Source organism: Anopheles nili, chromosome 2, assembly GCF_943737925.1.
Source record: "Anopheles nili chromosome 2, idAnoNiliSN_F5_01, whole genome shotgun sequence".
Lineage (NCBI taxonomy): Eukaryota > Metazoa > Arthropoda > Insecta > Diptera > Culicidae > Anopheles > Anopheles nili.
Window position 1 is genome coordinate 48,034,591 of NC_071291.1, and position 19,991 is coordinate 48,054,581.

General features: G+C 39.4%; 1 protein-coding gene across 1 annotated transcript; it reads right to left on the minus strand.

Annotated features, from left to right (window-relative positions):
* Positions 1–364: 364 nt before the first annotated feature.
* LOC128731756 (homeobox protein abdominal-A homolog) lies at positions 365–19,448 on the minus strand. The gene is made up of 7 exons (XM_053824896.1): positions 19,345–19,448; positions 19,048–19,268; positions 18,201–18,236; positions 15,070–15,117; positions 1,649–1,872; positions 1,159–1,500; positions 365–394 (listed from the first exon to the last, which is right to left on the minus strand). The coding sequence occupies exons 1-7, from the start codon at positions 19,431–19,433 to the stop codon at positions 365–367; spliced, it is 990 nt and encodes a 329-aa protein (XP_053680871.1). The 5' UTR covers positions 19,434–19,448.
* Positions 19,449–19,991: the final 543 nt, after the last annotated feature.

A 19,991-nucleotide genomic window follows, 5' to 3' on the forward strand; every position in this document is an offset into this window, starting at 1 on the left:
AACAGGAGCATTTAAATGCAATGAAAAGAAAGAGAAAAAATACAATTAATTAGGATAAACAAGAGCATTGACTATGTGTCACATAAGGGTTTTGATGTGGCCATTCCTTCAGCTGTTAGTATGTTTATAGGACAGTGGGAGGATTTTGGAATGCACAGGAGATGTGTTCGTGTTCTGGCCTAAATGTTAACTAGAAAAATTCTATCATAGCAAAGAGGCTGATCACAAATGAAAAGTGTGTTTTTTTACTTTTTGCTTCTGTATTATAGAGATGTTTGAATCTAGCTTGATGTCAAATCTACGGTAGCTCTTTTTACACGACTTTTATGAGTTGCGCGCGTTTAGTTATCCGAAAAACAAAACTTTAATCCCATCGCTTATTATGTTGCATTACCTGTAAGAGAGAAAGATACCGCATCATGGAGAAGGTACTCAGATAAAACAGTAACTAAGATTAGGAAAATAAACAAGTAGTTCAAAGAGGACCTTTCACTCATATTTACTGAAAATATCTAGCAAATATGGTGAAAATAAATTAAGAAACTTAGTTTGTTGCAAAAAAAAATATATAAATACGAGAGTAGCTAAATTCAACACTCAATTGTGAGCAATAAAATATAGACCAAAAAGCGAAACGGGGACGCTATTAATTAAAACAAAGTTAGCAATGCAGAACAAATGACCGTGTGACAAAAAGCGATATAGCAAAACCTATAATCTCACTAAAACTACACCCAAACGTAGAAAAATGTCGCAACTGCAAATAGTGGAAAAGATTCAAACGTGATTTATGTTATGTCAAGTGCAATTTAACTACATAATAAAAGGGGTTTGCGAACTATGCCAAAACTAAAACTGCTTTTATACTACGTAGAGACATGCCGACTTATCGGCGGTACTGTGAAGGGAAAGCGGGTAGAAGAGGAAAGCGGGAAGGAAGCCAAAAAAACTGAACCAAGCTCTGCTTTATTTTGCATCTCCAAAAGAGAGACACCAAACATCAACAGTAAGCGTATAGGAACGTTTCGAAGTATAACAAAGAAAAAGAAAATTATTTGTGATGAAAAAAAAATCATCCAGCGGTTCAGGTTTGTTCTGCTTTTTTTTGTTTTAAGTTTGGTTGCAGTTTGGATTGGTTTAGGAATGAACTTTACTAACTGCTTTCAGGATGTCTTGATTCGTTTTATTATCCAGACCTCCCATCATACTGAGATTCCCTCCGACGCCGACGCCCATTCCGCCGAGTCCGAGTTTCAGATCGTTCTGCGCGACGATTGACGGATGGTGCAGATGGCTTCCGAGGCTTCCAGTACTGCCGCCACCACCGCTGCCAGCCCCACCGGCACCTCCGGCTCCGGCACCGTTCCCAGTGCCATTGCTGGATTGCTGAGAGCCCACAATCGTGTGGTCTTGCTGGTTCTGCTTTTGACTGTGATGCTGTTGGGCGGATTTTAGCGATTCGTTCTTCATCTTGTCCTGTTCCTCGCGTTCACGACGCGCCTGATATCGTGCATACATTCGATCGATAAAAGAAAGACATTTTTGGATGTGAAACGAACGGAAAAAGTGCATTCAAAACGCTGTTCCATTGAACAGCTCCGTTGCTTCGGATCGAACCATGCAAGGTCTACGTAGCGGAGCGTCTTACCTGTTCGTTGATTTCCTTTACCGCACGAAGCTCCTTTTTTAATTTCATGCGACGGTTTTGGAACCAGATCTTGATCTGCCGCTCTGTCAAACAGAGCGCATGCGCGATTTCGATTCTTCGTCGGCGGGTTAGATAATGGTTGAAATGGAATTCCTTCTCCAGTTCGAGGGTCTGAAAGCGTGTGTAAGTTTGACGACCACGCCGGCGTGGGCATCCGTTCGGACCTAGAACAGAGAAGAATTGGTCTGAAATGGAAGGTTCGTCTCGTTCGATCCTCTTGTTTGTGCCTTCAAGTTGAAAGTTGTATAACAAGATGTGCTTCATTGTTTACATTAGTTTCCACAAACTGTTGAAATTCGGTTTGAATTAACATAACTGATAGCGAAAAAAGCACCATAAATGCTGCATTCATTCAAAACGTAGCCAAATATACAAAAAAACACCCGCCGAACTGTTGGCACCCGTATCAGTTGGCTATACAAATGCATTGAAAACTTCCAGCAACACTTGGAGAAACACTGACTGCTATAAAGCCACACACACACGGCTGTTGCAGGTAACTACAAGCGTAGAAGAAAATGTGAAATGGGTGTTGTTCTGAGAGACCAGTTAATTGACGAAAGATGGCCGGTTTCACACCCCGCGAAGAAACTGACAGGCTATCGTGTCGTCGAAGTTTTCAAGAACAAAGGCGAAGAAAGTATGTTGGACACCGGAATTTCACTGCTCGCTGGTTCAGAATGTTTCCTTCGGGCGAATGGATTACAAACGAAACGGAGGGAAGCGTGAATGGGTCGAATTCCCTCGCTGATGATGAAATATGGCGGTCGTAAATTGTTGACTTTCCACTATCAGGGATAGCACAGGGAATTGTGCTATCATGTTTAACCCCTCGCACCAACTGGAAGATGGAGTTCCGCAGCTACAACGGAGCATTGGTAACGCAGGAGAAAGAGCGCACGGAGAAAGTAAACCTTCCCTGTTGGATGAAACACCGACGTGCGAAGGAAAATGATGTTTACGTGCGAGGAGATGTGACAAGAGAGGTATTTATTTATGGCTGTCTGATATTAAATTCTGACTGCAATGGAGCTCTCTGAGGAACAGGAACTGATCCTTCGGCTTACATTCTTCCCTAGCTGTTGAAGCCATGGTCTCTACCCTAGTCGAACATGCTCGTAGAAAAGCATGGTTGGTAATTGTAGCCCACGAGAGTGTGCGATTCGACGGACGGATTTGAAAGGCAAGTCTTGTTTGATGGAAAAAAGGAAACCTCCTATGGGGGATGTCGTAGCTCGCGTGTTGTTTGTTGGTGTTGCACTGTTGAGACTCGTTTGGCCCATAAATCTTGCACATCTAAATCGAAGCCTATAGGCGTGATACGCTAAAATACGTGAATGAGTTCGACGCGTGTCGCAGAAACAACAGCAACGTGCGAGAAGATTACCCATAAATTATCGATCGGATATGCAACCCAATCCCGCCCAGATTGGGTAGACCTGTTATAGATAGCAAAGCGACTATGTGAAATTATTCGTTTGCACAACATAATTTAAGGCCACAGTGCGTGCACTAATTGACCGGTGCTTTCGCGATGCGTATTGCGCCATTACTTGGAACCACTCCTGAATACTATACCACGCAATCAAGGCGTAATTATTGCGCACATATTTTTGTAGCTGACCTACGACAAGTGACGCGCTCTGGCCCTGCTACTTCTGCTTCCTCGGTGGGTCCCTGGCGGTCGGGGTCCAAAACATAGCGCCCATTTCTGGTGTGTCGCCGTAAAACCGTGTTATTTATTATGCGCTTACCGAGCGTCAAGCATCTATTTGCCCAGTCCATCCCGTGCCGAATCGCCCGCTGGAAGCGGTCTTTGACACGCTAGCAAATGAGTACAAATGTATTCCGTTAAGGCCGTGCATTCAAAGAATGCAGAAACAGAGAGAAACAGTCAGTGGTGTACACATATCCATAAATAGAAAGTGGTAAAACGCATATAAAATCATGTGTTCACATTGTTGTTTTATTATCACCATCATAAAACCGATTATTGTCAATCCCAGACCCCACAACTACATCTACTCGCGTTTGTGTGTGTGTGTGTGTGTGTGTGTGTGTGTAAGTGTGTTTTTTATTCATTGCTCCATTGCGTTCATTCTGCGAAGTCTATTAAATGAATGAATAAAGCTGGACCATCAACCGACCAAAGTACGCATCACGCAAAGCGAAGGGTGTGGAAGATGTCATTTCTTATGGATTAATCATTAATAGAGCCCACAGAGCCAAACCCCATGACACGTTGGAGACTTCACAGGCCATGAAAAGTAATGGTTGCAATAGTTGCACCTGCACTGTCAAGACGGTCTGACAGTGGAAATGAGGATGGTTGTTTTCAAAATATTTGTACCTCTCCACGCTATGGCCGGCTCATTTTGCTAATATTAATAATCGCTTACATGCTGATAACGAATTGCCATGAGCATGCTTATGAGCGTTAATCCCGTACGTTGGCATTCACATTCATCTACTTACAGCATTGCAAACGCCACTGCAAACTACAACTAAAAATAGGAACATGTCACCAATTTTACCGTTGGATGATAATCACGAAACAGTGTAAAGCGATTTTGCTGTTGTAGTTTTGCGATTTTTGCTTATATCAAAAATGGCTTTAAGAAAACGCAAAGGCCAATTCTACAAACTGCATTATATGTTGCCATTTACATAAAGTGAACGGGAAAGTAATGGAAAATACCATTTATATCCCATAAAAATAAGTATACAATAAAATTTGTATAATAAGTAATAATTATATTAACGACTATAATAATAAACTTACTTCATACGGCAATAATAGAACGCAGTTGTTTATTATGAAATAACAACTTTGTTTTACAACTTCACAAAAAGCATGCGTCTTCCATTCCATCAACGAAAACAAAGTGCATGTTTGACGAAAACTCACTTATAATAAGTCAAACAACCAATCATTCCACCGAAACTCAACAGCTATCGTATTACAATATCACAAGGAAAAGAGTTTGTTTATGACAAACATCGGATGTGTTAATTTCGAACCTTTATCACAAGCAAGCAAAAAAACCTATTTCCCGCAAACAAACGGGAGACATTGTAGTGAGTCGGTATTATTTGAACCATATGATCGCTAAGATATTAGCTCCGATCGAGCAAAAACAATCTATTTCTCGGGAAGTCTTTCCAGAAAACGGAGGGTGTGTGCTTAAAGAGGCCATCCATTTGATACATTTTGTATACAATGAAGCAATTCTACATTTCATTGGCTTTTGGCTACGCTCGGAATAGGGTACATCGTGCTTAGAGATTTAAACGTTATAATTTAGCACAGAATGGACTTCCCTACAAGGCAGACTATCTGGAACGCGTTGGCTCATCACTCTCATTCAATTTTAATGGAAGCTGTTTAATACCAATTACAAACACAACTCAAAACATTCTCACATACGGTCAATAAACATGCGAAGGCTATTTATTTTTCCTCCGATAAACACTGTGCGCGCTTCTTTGAAAAAAAAAAAAAACGTGTTTGTTAACATTCAAAACATAGCCAATGCTCCACCCGTACACTGTGCTTAACTAACAGGAAAATCTGCCTAACGAACTCTGGTAAAAACTCTGTAAAACGAAATAGAACGCGCTTTTCAATCACTTAAATACTATTTCAACAAAAAAAAAACGAGAAATTGAGATATCGTTCAACTTATTGCTGACAAGACGAATTGTTTAACATTATTCCTTTCACACGTACTTTTCATCAGCCTACTCTCTTCCTCTTTTCACTTCATGTATCTGTTGCACTTTCGGAGCTTTGTTTTCTAGTTATGTTTTTTTCTTCGTTAGTACGTTGTGATACATAGCAAAACGTGGCGTTGAATTGTACGCTTGAGATCCATGCGAACAACCATGCAATCCATAGATGCAAGAGTGTCGTTACTTGGTTAGTTAGGAATGCCGTGTTTATTTCTAACACGGCTTTTTAACTGCTTATGCACAGATTCCTCTGTGTCATTCTTCTCAAGATAAAATGAAAACGTTACACAAATATCAAGTTCTAGAACATATGTAACCCTCGACATACAACGAAAATGGACACGGGGATAGTCAAGGCAGAGACGAGCATTCAAATTGACAAAAAATGTGCATCTTCGATAATAATGAAAGATCAAATAATGGTATATCATTGTGCACTATTCTAACAATCAACGAGATGATATTAAAATGCAAATCAATTATGCAATTTACCAGCGCGAAACGATAAATAACTTAACGGTTTTGAAAATATCTCAGAAAATGTTATATTTACAGTATAGTATACTAAACTATATTTACTGTATAGTATACTCTGGTATACTTATACTGTTCAGTTTAGTCTTACAACGTTCGGCTCGAAGTGATCTGTTTGTTCGTGGTGTTCATCGACCTTCAGCTTGATCTATTTCCGGTAAGATACCATTTTCTATTCGAAAAGGTAACAGCCACGCCTAGTAAGACTCGGAATGGAATTGGAATGGTGAATATATGCTTGCAGAGCATCTCTCCGGGCCAGATAGGGCTCATAGACTCATCTTGCATGTCCCAACGTCTTATTTATGGGCCATTGAGCCATTTGATTCCATCGTCAAAGCGAGGGCATTGACATGAGGCTCGGTTTAAGGGATCAGCTGGGCGCATTATTCACATACTTTGCTCGCTCCCGAGGGTCTTGTATGCCCAAAATGCCGAGCTATTGGAAAACTCCATTTGCTATTACACAAAGAATAGCGATAAATAAATGTCACTTCCACGTGGTGTTTAATTTCGCTGAAACTACTTCACAGCCAAGCTGTCGGTTGCCTCCCCCAATGCTATGCGGCTATCCATCGTGAAAACGCATTCCAGTTTTCTTTCCACTTATCGTCAGCGGTACTCTCCGAGACAGAGAATTTCCTGCTCCCTACGAGACAGCAGCCTTCGCTTGGTGAATAATATGGTCAAAAGATTCAAGCGACAATGCCTTCCAATTTCATTAAACATAATCTACTCGATTTGTTACACCTCGTCCCAAGATGTTGGGGTTTGATCTTGCAACGATGTTGATAGTGGGAGTGATTTTTTGGAGCGACCGCTCCTTCAGATAGGGCTATTTAATGCTATATGTTACACTGGACTTTTGGCACTTTTAGTTTCGGTTTCTGTCTAATAATTTCGAGCGAAAATCGAGTATTACTAATTTTCAAGGTAGATTGGTTTTGTTTTCTATACTAGCATAGTTTGGCAAAAAAGCCCACATTATATGCCTTGGTTGACAGATTTAAGGGCTCTATTTCATTTCTTTGTTAATCTATAATGTACCCAATTACAAATCACGTGTATGTATAAATTCATTTCATCGTAGATGAATTTTTGTGGTATCATGGTATTTTTGGTTTATCATTTACAGATTTAGGTACGGATGGACACATATGATAATTAAATTATTTGCTATTATTTGCTATATAAACACCTGCATCATTCACTTTTTCCTTTGTAATCATGGGAATACTGTTTTAATGTTAAATTATGGTCCCTCATGGGAAAAAAACATCTGCACTTTAACCAAATTTTGTGCAACGGTATAGAGTTCTATCGAATCATGTTCGTTTTCCGATAGCTATGGGTATCGTAAATGACGACAAAAATGGTATATCATGGCCATTTTTGCTTGACGCTTTGTTCTTCCTTCTGATAGGATGTACAACGTTTTGCTGAAGCACGTTGTCACGCCATACTTGAATTGCAAGTTTGCCGACGTTGTCGAGTTAATTGGAATATTTTCTCTGGTACAAACCAGCTCATAAGCAGGGGTTGAAAAGCATGCCGTCTGTTACCAGGAGGGGAACATGTGATGAAGAGTGACAAGAATTTGCATTTATATTAAAGCGAAAACCATTGCTCTACTCCCTAGCCAACAAAAAAAGCAAAATAGTGAGGCAACGGAATATGCTCGGCGCGAGAGGGAAAGCCTCAATGAGATTACGTTCCGCATTCATGCCTGGCGTGGGTTGCTCAAGCAGCTCGATGGAATATGGTGGAGAGCGAGGTTTGTGTTATACTCTAAAAGTAGTAGCGAATTAACTTTTTGCACTTCATTTTTATCGTAATTACCAACTGGTGACGACCGCTCCACTTTTTCAAATCAAAGTTTTGAGCTAAATGTTCGACTTCGTCAAGTTAAAATCATCTTTACAAAAACTACTGAAGATGTCAATAAAGTAAGTGTGTAACTTTATTATACCTTCGTGTGTTCTATGTTAACTAACATATTCATATACCATACGAAAGTGTCGAAATATACCATACAGTACCGAATAATATGTCAAACAGTAGATGGTTGATTTCCGCATGTGAGTTGGATATTAGAATGCCGTCGGTCTTAATATTCCAAAAACGACTATAATTTATACTTGAGGCTAATAGATAAGCAGCATTGCTGTCGAAAAAGCGATAATTGAATTGTGTTTTGCTGATTTTTCAATAGAAGAATTGAGCGTAGGAAAAATTACTATCTCGTTCAAATGTATCTCGGTAGAAAACTATCGTCGGCTTGAAGAGTCGATGCGCGCATAAAGCCGAGCGTTATTAGTAGTGGTGCCAAAGTAGAGTTCCAAGCTCTCGTATGTATTGCGGCGGTTGATACAAAGGTCTAGCCAACAGACCGTGAGACATGTCGTAAGGAATGGAGAAGAATTAGATTAATTACTATCTACTTGGACCATAAAAATTATAATGAAATGCGTTTGCTCAAGGTAATTACGCAATGAATGGTACAGTTAAAAGGAAAGCAAAGTTAGCAACATCACACGAATAGCACGATGGACGCGCTTGTTTTCAGAAGAAACAAATTACAATTGCGACAGGAAAAGCACAGAAGGATGCGAGATAAACAATAATCGTGTTTAAAATAAGAAAGCTCGTTTTGGTTGAAATGGCGTTTTTAATGGCACATCAAATATGAATAAATTCAATTTTCTTGATTAACCATGATGAATTGAACTCGTGCTTACCGGCGTCAATTCCACACTGCTCAGACTGATTTTTGGTCGCATTTTGACTACGACCGAAAAACAAACTAGGAAACCCTTCGGTATTTGCTTTGCCTCAAACTGAAGAGTGTTACAATTTCTGTATCACCACCTATGGGAAGCTGACGGCTGATGGGTGGTTTTGAATTGCATCGAGAAGGAGTACTAGACATGACCGGGATCACTACCAGCGCCGGGAAATCGATATCTAAATATTTACTCAATCGTTTCCAGACGTTCTGTCGACCGAGATGTTCCAGCGCATGTGATTCATGAGTGATCGGAAATTCTTTGCTTTGCTAAATGCGAGTGAAAGAAAAATAATTAATTTCACTTCTTCATAAACATACAAGACAACACGATCATTCAATCGAAGTAAACGATCCATGAAAAACGCAGTATTATTTTCCAATCGCAGCTGGCATGCTGTACAAATAACAGAGTAATGTACAAGAGCACTGCTTAAAAGAGAGTAATTTTCCACCATACTATGTAAGATAACTCTATTACAATAATACGATTACTATTCTACATTGTGAATTGATCTGTTATGGCTTCGAGGAAATATTTTTCAATGTGTGTCGGTTGTCATTCAGCGCTATATTTGTAAACCACGATGTATAAACCATGTCAATATAATTTTTTCGCGTGAGTTTCCACAAATTTTCCTGTAGTAAAATCAAGGATATTCAAAAATTTGAAAACTATCAGTTATACGAAGCACAAAAGGGTGCAAAGGTACAAATAAATAAACAAAAGAATAGAGAAAAACGAGAAATAAGAGAGATGGATGTACTATATAAACAGTAAATTTCCCATCAGGGCGTGGCGTTAAAGCGACCTTTCACCAGATCGAACACATCACAAATACATCGCTCTCATTTTGTTGAGCACGCCACAGACGCAGAGCCTTTAGCAAGAAAACTAAAGAGAATCTCCAAGAATGACTGAGAGAAATTTCAAGAGGAAGAGAGTTTGGAGGAAGAGAGAATAACGCGAGGCATGTAAAGATTCAGGCAAGGGGAGAAAAATATATAGCAATCGATTTTTTTTACGATATCAAGGACTAAAACTTGGATGAGCCAAAAAGGAAGAAGAATAGCATACAGACCGGAGGACAGATGAGTGCGAAAAATTCATTTCTAACGGTTGCTTTATGCGCTATAGCAATTTTACGACAGTTGCTTGGGGATTTCGCCTCAATGATTGCCGATTCCGAAGTCCACGATGAAACAAAGGACTATCGCTCCATAGAACGCAAAAATAGGACCGGAAGATAAAAGCATTCCCAACAGCAATGAGCAAACCATTCAAAAAGTTCAAGAATGTTTACTCAATCCATAAAAGGTTTTGAAATTATATTTCAAGTAAACCATTAGAGCGTACAAAAGATTGTAAACTAAAACAAAATCAAACTAAAATTCGATTTTGCCGGTTTTGTAAAAACAGTATTATAAGGGGCGAAAATTTTGGGATGCTGTGCGGACTTTTTTTCCTTCCTGAATTTGAACTTCCAATACCATTTGGCAGCATATGGCAACATCTGGAGAGTAGTTGTTTACATAGATTCACAGCTACTGTTTCAGTGTATTACTGAACAACGTTTTTCGGCGCAAATGCACTAAGTAATTCTATCAAAATGCTGCAAAAAATAAATCCCACAATTCTCCTCCTAGCGTCCAGTACCATAGGAAAGAGAACGTACTAGACGGAATGTTCTCTCTTATCTCTTCTGTAGGTCCAAACTCATCGTCACCTTCGTCTTTTTCACTCGAACGCCATCCTTGCCGTTGTTGAAATGGAAGCGGAAATTTTATTGATTGCTTTTTATGCGCATGCGATAAAATGGAACTCCACTCACACCACATTCAAAATGGAGCAGGTGTGGAATGGCACGGATGCAAATGGACGCAAAATCCGGCAAGTCATTTTAAGATATTCGCATTTACTGATAAAATGTGCCGTTCTAGAGATCTCAATGCGTTTACTGAAAAGTCATTCAACAATGAAAACATCCTGTTGTAGTAGCTAGGTGCTGGAATGATATATCTCGATCGTGTACTAGGTGTAGATTTCATAATATAGCTATGATTGCATGATATAGCTTTTAATTATGATGTTACGCATTGTTTAAATATCAACCATCTCCTACTCTCTCAAATATATTTTGGGTTTTTAATACTAATTGCGTTTTTTTATAACGAGCTAAATAGATTTAAAAACCTGTAAATAGGCTAGATTTACCAAATGTCGCATGAAGCTGCTAAAGTATTAGTCTGAATTCTTCATCTGCCTGTATGTAGCCGGTCGCCCATCGATATACATTTCTTGAAGTTTATGTGCTGCTTTACCTTGAGCTGAATCAATGAAAAACCCCTGAAAACCAGCCGCCTATCTTAAACCTGTTTTCCTAAAAATTCGAGTACTTTCCTAAAGAAAGCTAACCATTTCAACAAGCATTAAATAAAATTGACAGCCTGCGTTCCTTTTCTAAAAAAAAGAAAGCTTCGACAGCTCTTGGAGAAAATAATAAATTATTACCAATCAACAAGATCAACAAGATCGACCGTCTGTCTGGCCACGATATTCTGGGGGTCGATCGAATGATTACACACATGCAACCAGCATTCTACTACGCCTAGTGGACAAATGCTATGAGCCGCGCTCCAAATCAATCGAATTACAAGCGAAGGAGACGGTGAAAACAAATCGAAAAAGAAAGTGAGCAAAGGAAGCAAGTTAAAAAGGTTCAACCGTAACTGAATAAACGAAAAGCCTAACATAGCCTTACCATAAAAACTGATTGTTTTGTCCCTTTCCTCCTGCCCTGAAGGAGTATTAGGGAATATCCAATTTTACTGGTTACCCAGGTTTTTGCTGCCTATACTCCCTACCTTTTCTCAACTCACCCGGGTAGCTGCTTCAAAAAAGATCTTTACAAAGACGACCTGTCCTGTGTAGGTGTTTTTCTCTTTTTCTACTAGAAATTCAACTGACCATGCTTCGATGGGACTCCAGTTCGATCCCTACCAATCATCGAACAGCATGTTACCCACTTATTTGCTGTTTTCAATTCACGAAAATTACTCTCAACAAACCCATTTAAACAGTTCACTGTCGAGCTATAATTACAAACAACCAACATTCGAACACAACCAACTGATACAAATAGTAAGTACGCATACAGTTTGCTTCTACTCCAACTTATAGTGTGACCTTCAATGACAGTTACTCGTTGGTTGATTGTGTCAATGAAATAAATTGATAAAATATTTGTATGAGCTTATTCCACAACATGTATTATGAAGAGCATGCACCGACAGTACAAGGAAATGCATGACAAATGCTCATTTCAACTCGCTTTAATTCCCCTTTGGGCCAAGGAGGAAACCATTTGCCTTGGACGGCTGCAATTTAACATCAGCAAAGTAAACGAATCTCACAATTGTACCATCGTATTGGCTGCCTCCGCATTGGCACAGTTTTATTGGTAATGCGTTGTTGCAAATGCACTCTGTGTTTCTCCTTGCACAGTTGGTTCCAGCGAATGGAAAAACAAAAATTGGACCAAACTAACTAATTGTTCGATGTTCATGAATGATCATTTCAGAGAGAAAATTTCATAAAGCGTATACAAAGCGTGGAAAATGTAGAATTAAGAGTTTGTGGCATAAACGAGACCATATGAATAATTCACTAGATCCAAGCTGGTAGCATAATTCTCATAACACCATTTCGATGATGACAATGAAATGAGATGACCCTGAAACATTTGAAAGGAAACATAAAATCGGACTATCCGTAACTGGCTCGCTTAAAGTGTGCGGCGCATCATGTTCCTAGTACACTGCATCTATAAATGGCGCAACGTCGAAGATGCTTTGTAATGCTCCATTTTAACAGCAATCAAACCCACGCCCTATGGGTGCTGAATGCCAAGTGAGGCGGCGAATGGTTCAATACTCGTGCAGGATAAATAAAACGTGTTTTCGCCATCATCAATCTATTGATCAACCTATCGACGGAACTGAGCTACACTCCGTTTATTAGCTCGTTATCACAGTTAAATAACGATACAATATTCAACCGAGGGTTTTGCGTTCGATTGTAGCGGGCAACTGGCCCTATTGAGCTGGGACGGGAAAGGCTGGACAAGAACTAGGTAACAAGCATTCAATGCTGCTAAGAAACCAATTCAATGAATATTTGTATAACGTGTTTGCAAATGGCGATTGATGACATATTGTTCAAATCATCAGCTCACAAACGAAGTGAGATTATAGTATTTTTACGCGATAATATTTTGACGTATATGTAATATTTATACTATTCATCCAAAAGTATCTCGTGCCAATTGATAATTGAAGGTGTTTCTGCAAATTACCATCACTTTTTGTCTATCTGATAATGACAAAAAATCAGAAGTAATAAATGCACATTCATGTTCTATCGACGTGCATTTGTTTCAAATTTCCTTTGCTCTTAAGCATGTGAATTGCTTGTGTATCGATGGCTCGACGTGAACAATGTTTGCTTCAAAGACGACATTCAGCTTCGTGTTAACATGATCCAGCATCAACAAGCAACAATTTCTTGCATTGTTTTAGTAATTATTGTGTTGAACTAACGGTTCATTCTCCTTGAATCATGATGCAGCATAAATTATGAACAAAAAGATACTATCTTTTATGGAGGTACAATAAGCGATATTAAAAATTTACAAAAAAACCGTGAATGAAAATGATTCACTAGAGGAAGCGACACTTGCCAACGCTCTAGTCGCTAGGCTTTATTAGAATCTCTGGTGGTTGTATTAATCCCTTTAGAGACAAACGAGAACAGAATCTTGAAACACAAGCAAGTTCTTGCATTAAGCTGGCCATAAAATGGTTATTTACAGCTGCTGAAGAGCCGTAAGATTTACGATCGTCGTAAACACATAAACTACTGATACACTTTCACCGTTGGTGGGAGTAGCGATCAGCAAGATCAGATGGCGTGTGCGAACGATCACATTCACTGAACCTAAAAGATCGTTGCAATGGAACAATTAAACTCTTCATTTAGCAGTGCAATGGTCACTTAGTGAGCAACGTAAAATAAAAATTTATTAGTGAAATTAGCTGTAGTAGTAACATTAGAACACGAGAGGCTTTCCAAAAGAGTGTTCTATGATATTGAAGAGTCTGTGGAAAGGTTGAAATGTTTCCCCCACGCTTAAAACCATAGTGCGTACAAAATCATTTAAGTGTGGTAAAAAACGTGACTGAAATTTCAACATCTCAAGCAGCATTTACTTTGACGTCTACCACAAAATGCATCCCAATTTGCATACAGAACAATCCATCCCCACCATTTTGTGTCAGTCTTCGTGGTTTATTTTACTTTGTTATTTAACGACCTGGTTGGTAAGAAATAGTAAAGTTCTTTTCAACCATACGATGTCGCAGAGTGTCCAGCTGCAGATATCAAACTTGTGCACTCACATATTTCATTTGTTCTGTGTATGTGTGAGCAGCCCTTTTTTTCTACAAACAGCTTATTAATATGAGTAAGATGGTCGGTTTCTTTGGAATAGTTTCCCACTGGAAAAGTCTGCGCTGAGATCGAGATCCTGCCAGAGATCATAAATCAGTGCATATGTCGCTGATCGGATGCAAAAACCGGTTCCATCGACTAGCCTGATTTTCTGGCGCGTTGTGGTTGAGTTCAGTTTGGATCGTGTACCGCCATCATCCAGTGTGACTGCTCTATACCAGCGGCTTGGAAGGTAGAAAAAAAATGAGCGCGTCTAGCGGCGGTCGCTGAGACAAGTCTCAACCGGTTGGCTTTTCCAGCGGAACGGCTATCAGAAGGCAGATCAAAGCCGACATACCAAAGCGGTTGCTACGTTCCAGACTATCATGGTAAGATGCTGGTGTGATTGAGGGGACAAAGAAAACGGGGCAGCTTTCCGCCGCTGAAGAAGAAGTGCAGAATAGGTCGCAGAAGGCATGCGTCAGATACGTCTTGTCGGCCATGGAACACAGGAAGAAAAAATGGCGGCAAATTGGTTTTTGTTGCAACCATATATCCTCTTGACATGAATTTATTACACATTCGCCGTTTGTGGTTCGTTTTCGTTACTTTTGGTTTTGGTTTTGTAAAGGCATGGTATTTCGCTCCAGTTCTATGGTGCGCAGTGAAACGGTCAGTTAATAAGATGAAATGTTGTAACACTTTGTAGTTGCGTAGCATGATTGCTAATATTACGCTTAACCATGCAATTTTCCAGGGAAAATGTGTTAAAAATTGCTGTTAAATATAAAGACAATCGCAATGTTTTTTGTATTCGCTTACCCGCAAAGTCACCACAAACTACCCTATCGAAGGGATTGCTCATCCAATCTGAAAATAGAATTAAAAAACATGTGGATTAATTTCCTGATATTGAATTGTTTTATTGCGCTGTAATATAATTCAGAATGACAAAAAATAAAAACTGTTGAATTAAATCATGTTAAAAATATTTAATATGCTGCACCTGAGCCAGAATCTTAATTGATTTCATTTAAACTAATAAATTGAGATTACATAAATATTTTTGCAAGGCTTATCTTTCAGACAAATTGTTTCCATTTTCAATAAGCATAAAAAGGATTCCTATTTTCGCTTAAATATACACTTATGTGCTACAAAATCATATGAATAGTTGAAACCTGTACTTTACAGCGCCTATTCTGTGAACGCTATTGTAGCGTCTATTCTAAGGGCATTACGAAACGTATGAACTGTTTTTCTTGGGGTCATATTCTTCACCAGCAAATATAAAAATTGTTGGGTTCCAAAGCGTCCCACCCTCTTCCCACTAACCGTAGAAGATTAAATTCTGTAGGCATTTTTATGCGTGGAGCACTTTTCCAACGCAGTATCCCGCGCATTCTTAACAGAAGCTCGCTCAGCATATAATGGATAAAATGTCTAGTCCAAAACACGCTACTGAAATTGTTTTCCACGTGCTTCAGTATCGTGTCTAAAGCAAGATGTTAGCTAAAAGATAAAGCTTCTTACAGTTCATCCACCTCAGCTAGCACTAAGCATGAACTCTATCAAAATGCAAAATTGCAACGCCATACAAAAACCGAGTTCCTGTTCGTTTTCCGGTTACCGTGAAGTACAAGCTTCCCATGTTATTGCATTGTGCACCAACGGTATATCATGCACGCGATGCATAGTGATAGCGATGATTTTTTTTCGATTACGGCAAGTGCTTCAAGTGGCTTTTGCCAATTACGAGTCTCGTAAATGGTTTGTGCCGTAGTTTCTAGCACATTTCCAAGAGAAAGCGATATTAGTTTTGTTTTGACAGCCAGTATAGCTGTTGCGACAATCGTCCTGCACCCTGCCAGGCAAGTCACAGTGGTAAAGAATCTGCCAGAGGGATCAGGTTTATTGCGTCACCCACTGGAAAAATATGACACTTTTGCCATGGTAGCTTGCTCAAAAAGGTGAACAGAGCTTGAAGTACCCTAGGCTTGGGTGACCAGAGAAAGAGAGAAAATAATTGAAGAAGAGAAAAAACAAATGCATAGAGTGGGAATGAGATATAGAGTAAGCATGAGCGAAGGAGAAAGAAAATGTAAGGGTTGCCCATTTTTCCGGTCGAATCAAGCCTTTCAGTCATCAATTGTTGTGAACAGCGTATAACCCTACGAACGCTCCCAGCAGGGTAGACACTTTCTAATTTTAACAACAACTGACACGGGTACATTCCTTTGACCGTTCGTTTGAACGGCGAAACACCTTGGCTGTATTCTTTTTGGCTAGAGGAGTCCTTGAGAAAAGAGAAAGCGCAGAAAAGAGTTTTGCAGGATTATTCATTACATCGCATTATGCAATAGAACATGCATAAGACGCACTGCAATGTGAATTCTGAGATACATTGAGGAACGATTCATCACATGTTTTTGTCGTAGAACCATAGAAAATTAGTTCTATTAGCATCACCAGGAAGAACAGTACACTTTCTAGGAGTTGAAAATAAGCAAATCAATATCAACCGAATCAGATCATCGCATGTTTAAGTGTGAATGAAGGCAGATAAAAAAATAAACAATCTGATCAATTTCTTTATTCCTATGCTCAGTCGTGCGTTGTTTGGGGCATTTTATCTGTATATATACATATATATATATATTTTTTTTCTATCGTCGAAGGATAGCTGATGTCCTCCGCGAGAGATGTTCCAAAAGGCATATACCATCTCTTCGAAGAGCGAAGAATACGGTGGATATATTTTTCAAAACTGTCGCCTGTCGAATAGGAAAGGAACAAATTCCCCAGCGTCTCGTAGACAGAACGAGATGCAAGGGCGCTGTGACTTGATATTAACATGAAAATCACCATAAATTTAAGAATTAAAATTCTATTCTCTCGTTTCGGAAGACTAAAATTTGGTAAATAAATTTGAATAAATTAAGCTTAACTTTCAATCTTCACCGGCGGCAGCACCGGCAGTAGTATTGGAAGTACAACCCTCTCTAGTGGATGCCTCCTGTTCCGGCTGAAAATTCAAGCGTCGATTCGTAACGCGCGATTCAAATGTGAATGGAATCGTTTCAGTCTTTGGTGGAGCGGCTTGCTAAGGGTAACAACAAGGTACCGCTACACAGCCAAGCAGAGCTGCGGTTCCATGCCCTCTACTTTGCACTGTTCTCTGGTGTTCTCGTTGTACTATGTTATCCCACGCGTTCTTTTCGAAGGAGTAGGTGAACTACATGAAATATTCAACACATCCCTAAACAATATGATAATACCGACGCAAGTGTGTCTCAAATGGACAATCGTACGAGTAATATGGTATGCCCTACTGGGCGGTTGAGAAGAAAGAGAGTTAGTGTATGTATGTGAGAGAAACAAAGAGATAGCGAAACAAGGAGAAAGAGAGAGATAGAGCAAAGAAACGCATAGAGCGACCAGAGATGTAAAAAATGTTCTGCGCACAGGGTAGCGATTTGACGTTATCACCCCATTGAAGACTTCTTTGGCGTCTGTTTCAACCTTCAAAGGTGCTTGCGATTGTTAGCCAGCACTGCAAATTCGGTTTAGACGGAAAAAAACGCCAGTATGATACCAGTCCTCAAAGAAAATTATACTTTCGATTCCGAGTACTGCAAAAAATGATTTTCTAGTAAAAGCAGCACCCTTGGAGAGCCCTCAGAAAGACAGAATAAAACATGTGCATAATATAGGACTTATATGGAACCTTCGCTATCCAATGATCCTTAGATATAGGTTTTGGCTGGTTTCGATATGTTATCTGACAGTTCTAAGGGATACTTAAGTGCATGTCTAATTAAATGCACTGATTTGCAATTTTTGTCATATAAGTAATCTCATCAATGCTTCTAATTCGACAAAAGTAGCGATTCTAATTTTTGGAATAAAGTTCGACAAATGAATGCATATAACATTGCAGAGTTAATACTAACCTGTGCTGGCGAATTTCTGAAGAGCTGATTGCGATGCTACATGACACGGCAGATGGTATTGATGAGTGTACATGTCAATGAAAGGTAAGAAAAAAATTGAGAAAAAATATATTGATCAGAGATACTTTGCTACATAACTATATGTCTTTGATTATTTAGTGGTAATAAACCGTCATCACAACATTATTCTACATGACACTGCGCTTATACATACAATTCAATGAGCACTTATATTGGTTTTTATGTAAATATGAGTTCTATAAAAGACTTGTATTCGTATTTTTAAACAAAAATGAGGATTTTATGCTGCAGGAGATAGAATATTCCATATTTGAATTTTCAGAACTAAGCGAATAAATTCAAAAAATGGTAGAACGTTAAAATGATTATTTTACTCGGAAAGCAACATGATATTTGGTAAGCACCTATTTTGTAGTCATTTTACAATAGTGTTGAACGTTGAACAATTTTTTTTCGAAAATTTCACTAACATTTCTTTCCAACTCTCTGTATAGTTAAAATTCAAATTATTTGTTCTTTACTAACTTTTACAGTTATAAATAAATATAAATCTGACGAACTGGTGTACTAAATGTACTGAAAATGTACTTTTTTTTTCAAGTGGATTCTGCTGCGTTTTATAATATTTTCAAACATTTCATACAGAAAATAAAACCTCTGCACAAATTACTCTTGTTTATAAGCTCTATGAATACTGCAATAGAGGCAGATCAATATGGGTTCTAAGAGCAGTTTGAGTGTACATTACACTCGTGCAATTGCTGTTTTACGACTTTGATATTACAAACAATGAAACATAAAATATAGCTACTGAATGCAAACTCACCAGTTACTAGCCATGGATGACGGGTTATATCTGGCAATCCGGACTGTCCACCCCCGACGGAAGAAGAAAGTTGTGAGCAGGCAGAGCCAAGAGAGTCAACTCCAACTCCTGCCGATGCAGCTGAAACAGCCGCCGCCTGTTGATAGAACTGTGCGATGCTGGCGCTGCCGGGCACTCCCATTGGAGGATAGCTATTCATTACGCTATCAGTGTACCTACTGCTGATAAGAAATAGTACCGTTACAAGACCGTGATCCGTGATCGATCGATCAGCGTCGTCAGAGAGGCTTCAGTTACCTGCACGACTTGTCATCTAGGCCGGAAAAGCCCGGCATCGTCGAGTAGCTAGTGTGCGTAGTCGGATGGTTTGAGACGAAAGGATACATTTTGCTAGTTGGCGGAGAATTCGGACTGCCTTCACTGCCTGTGGTCAATGGACTGCCTTCCGAGTTGGGCGTCTGCGACACTGTCGAGTTCGAGTTGGAAATGGACTGTGATGAAATCTGAGAGCTAATGAACGGCTGGAACTGAGCGTATTTCGGTAGCATGCTATCGATTATGAACTTTGACATGACCGCATCACCTGGAGTACACCAAGGGCGCACGGTGTAAGCTAGATTATCGGTGTATGTCTGAATATCAAATCCGATTCGTTCTTAGCCGTATCAATGAGAAAAGAGAGGCGACGGTGTGATGACTACTCCAGATGGTTTAGAGGCCCGTAGCGGAGGCATTTTAGAGGACAGTGTTAGTAAGGAGTGGCAAGATTACTAGTTAGTAAAGGTTTAGCAAAAGCTATCAACTACTGGGAAAAAAAACTAGCACTTCAACTTACAGTATAGTCGCTACGAAACGCAACGCTGGGTCTAGATGCGTGTCACTGTCGGTTTGGCTTCACAACAATTTCACTTTCGATACCAGAACCAGAAATCACAATGGAGCGC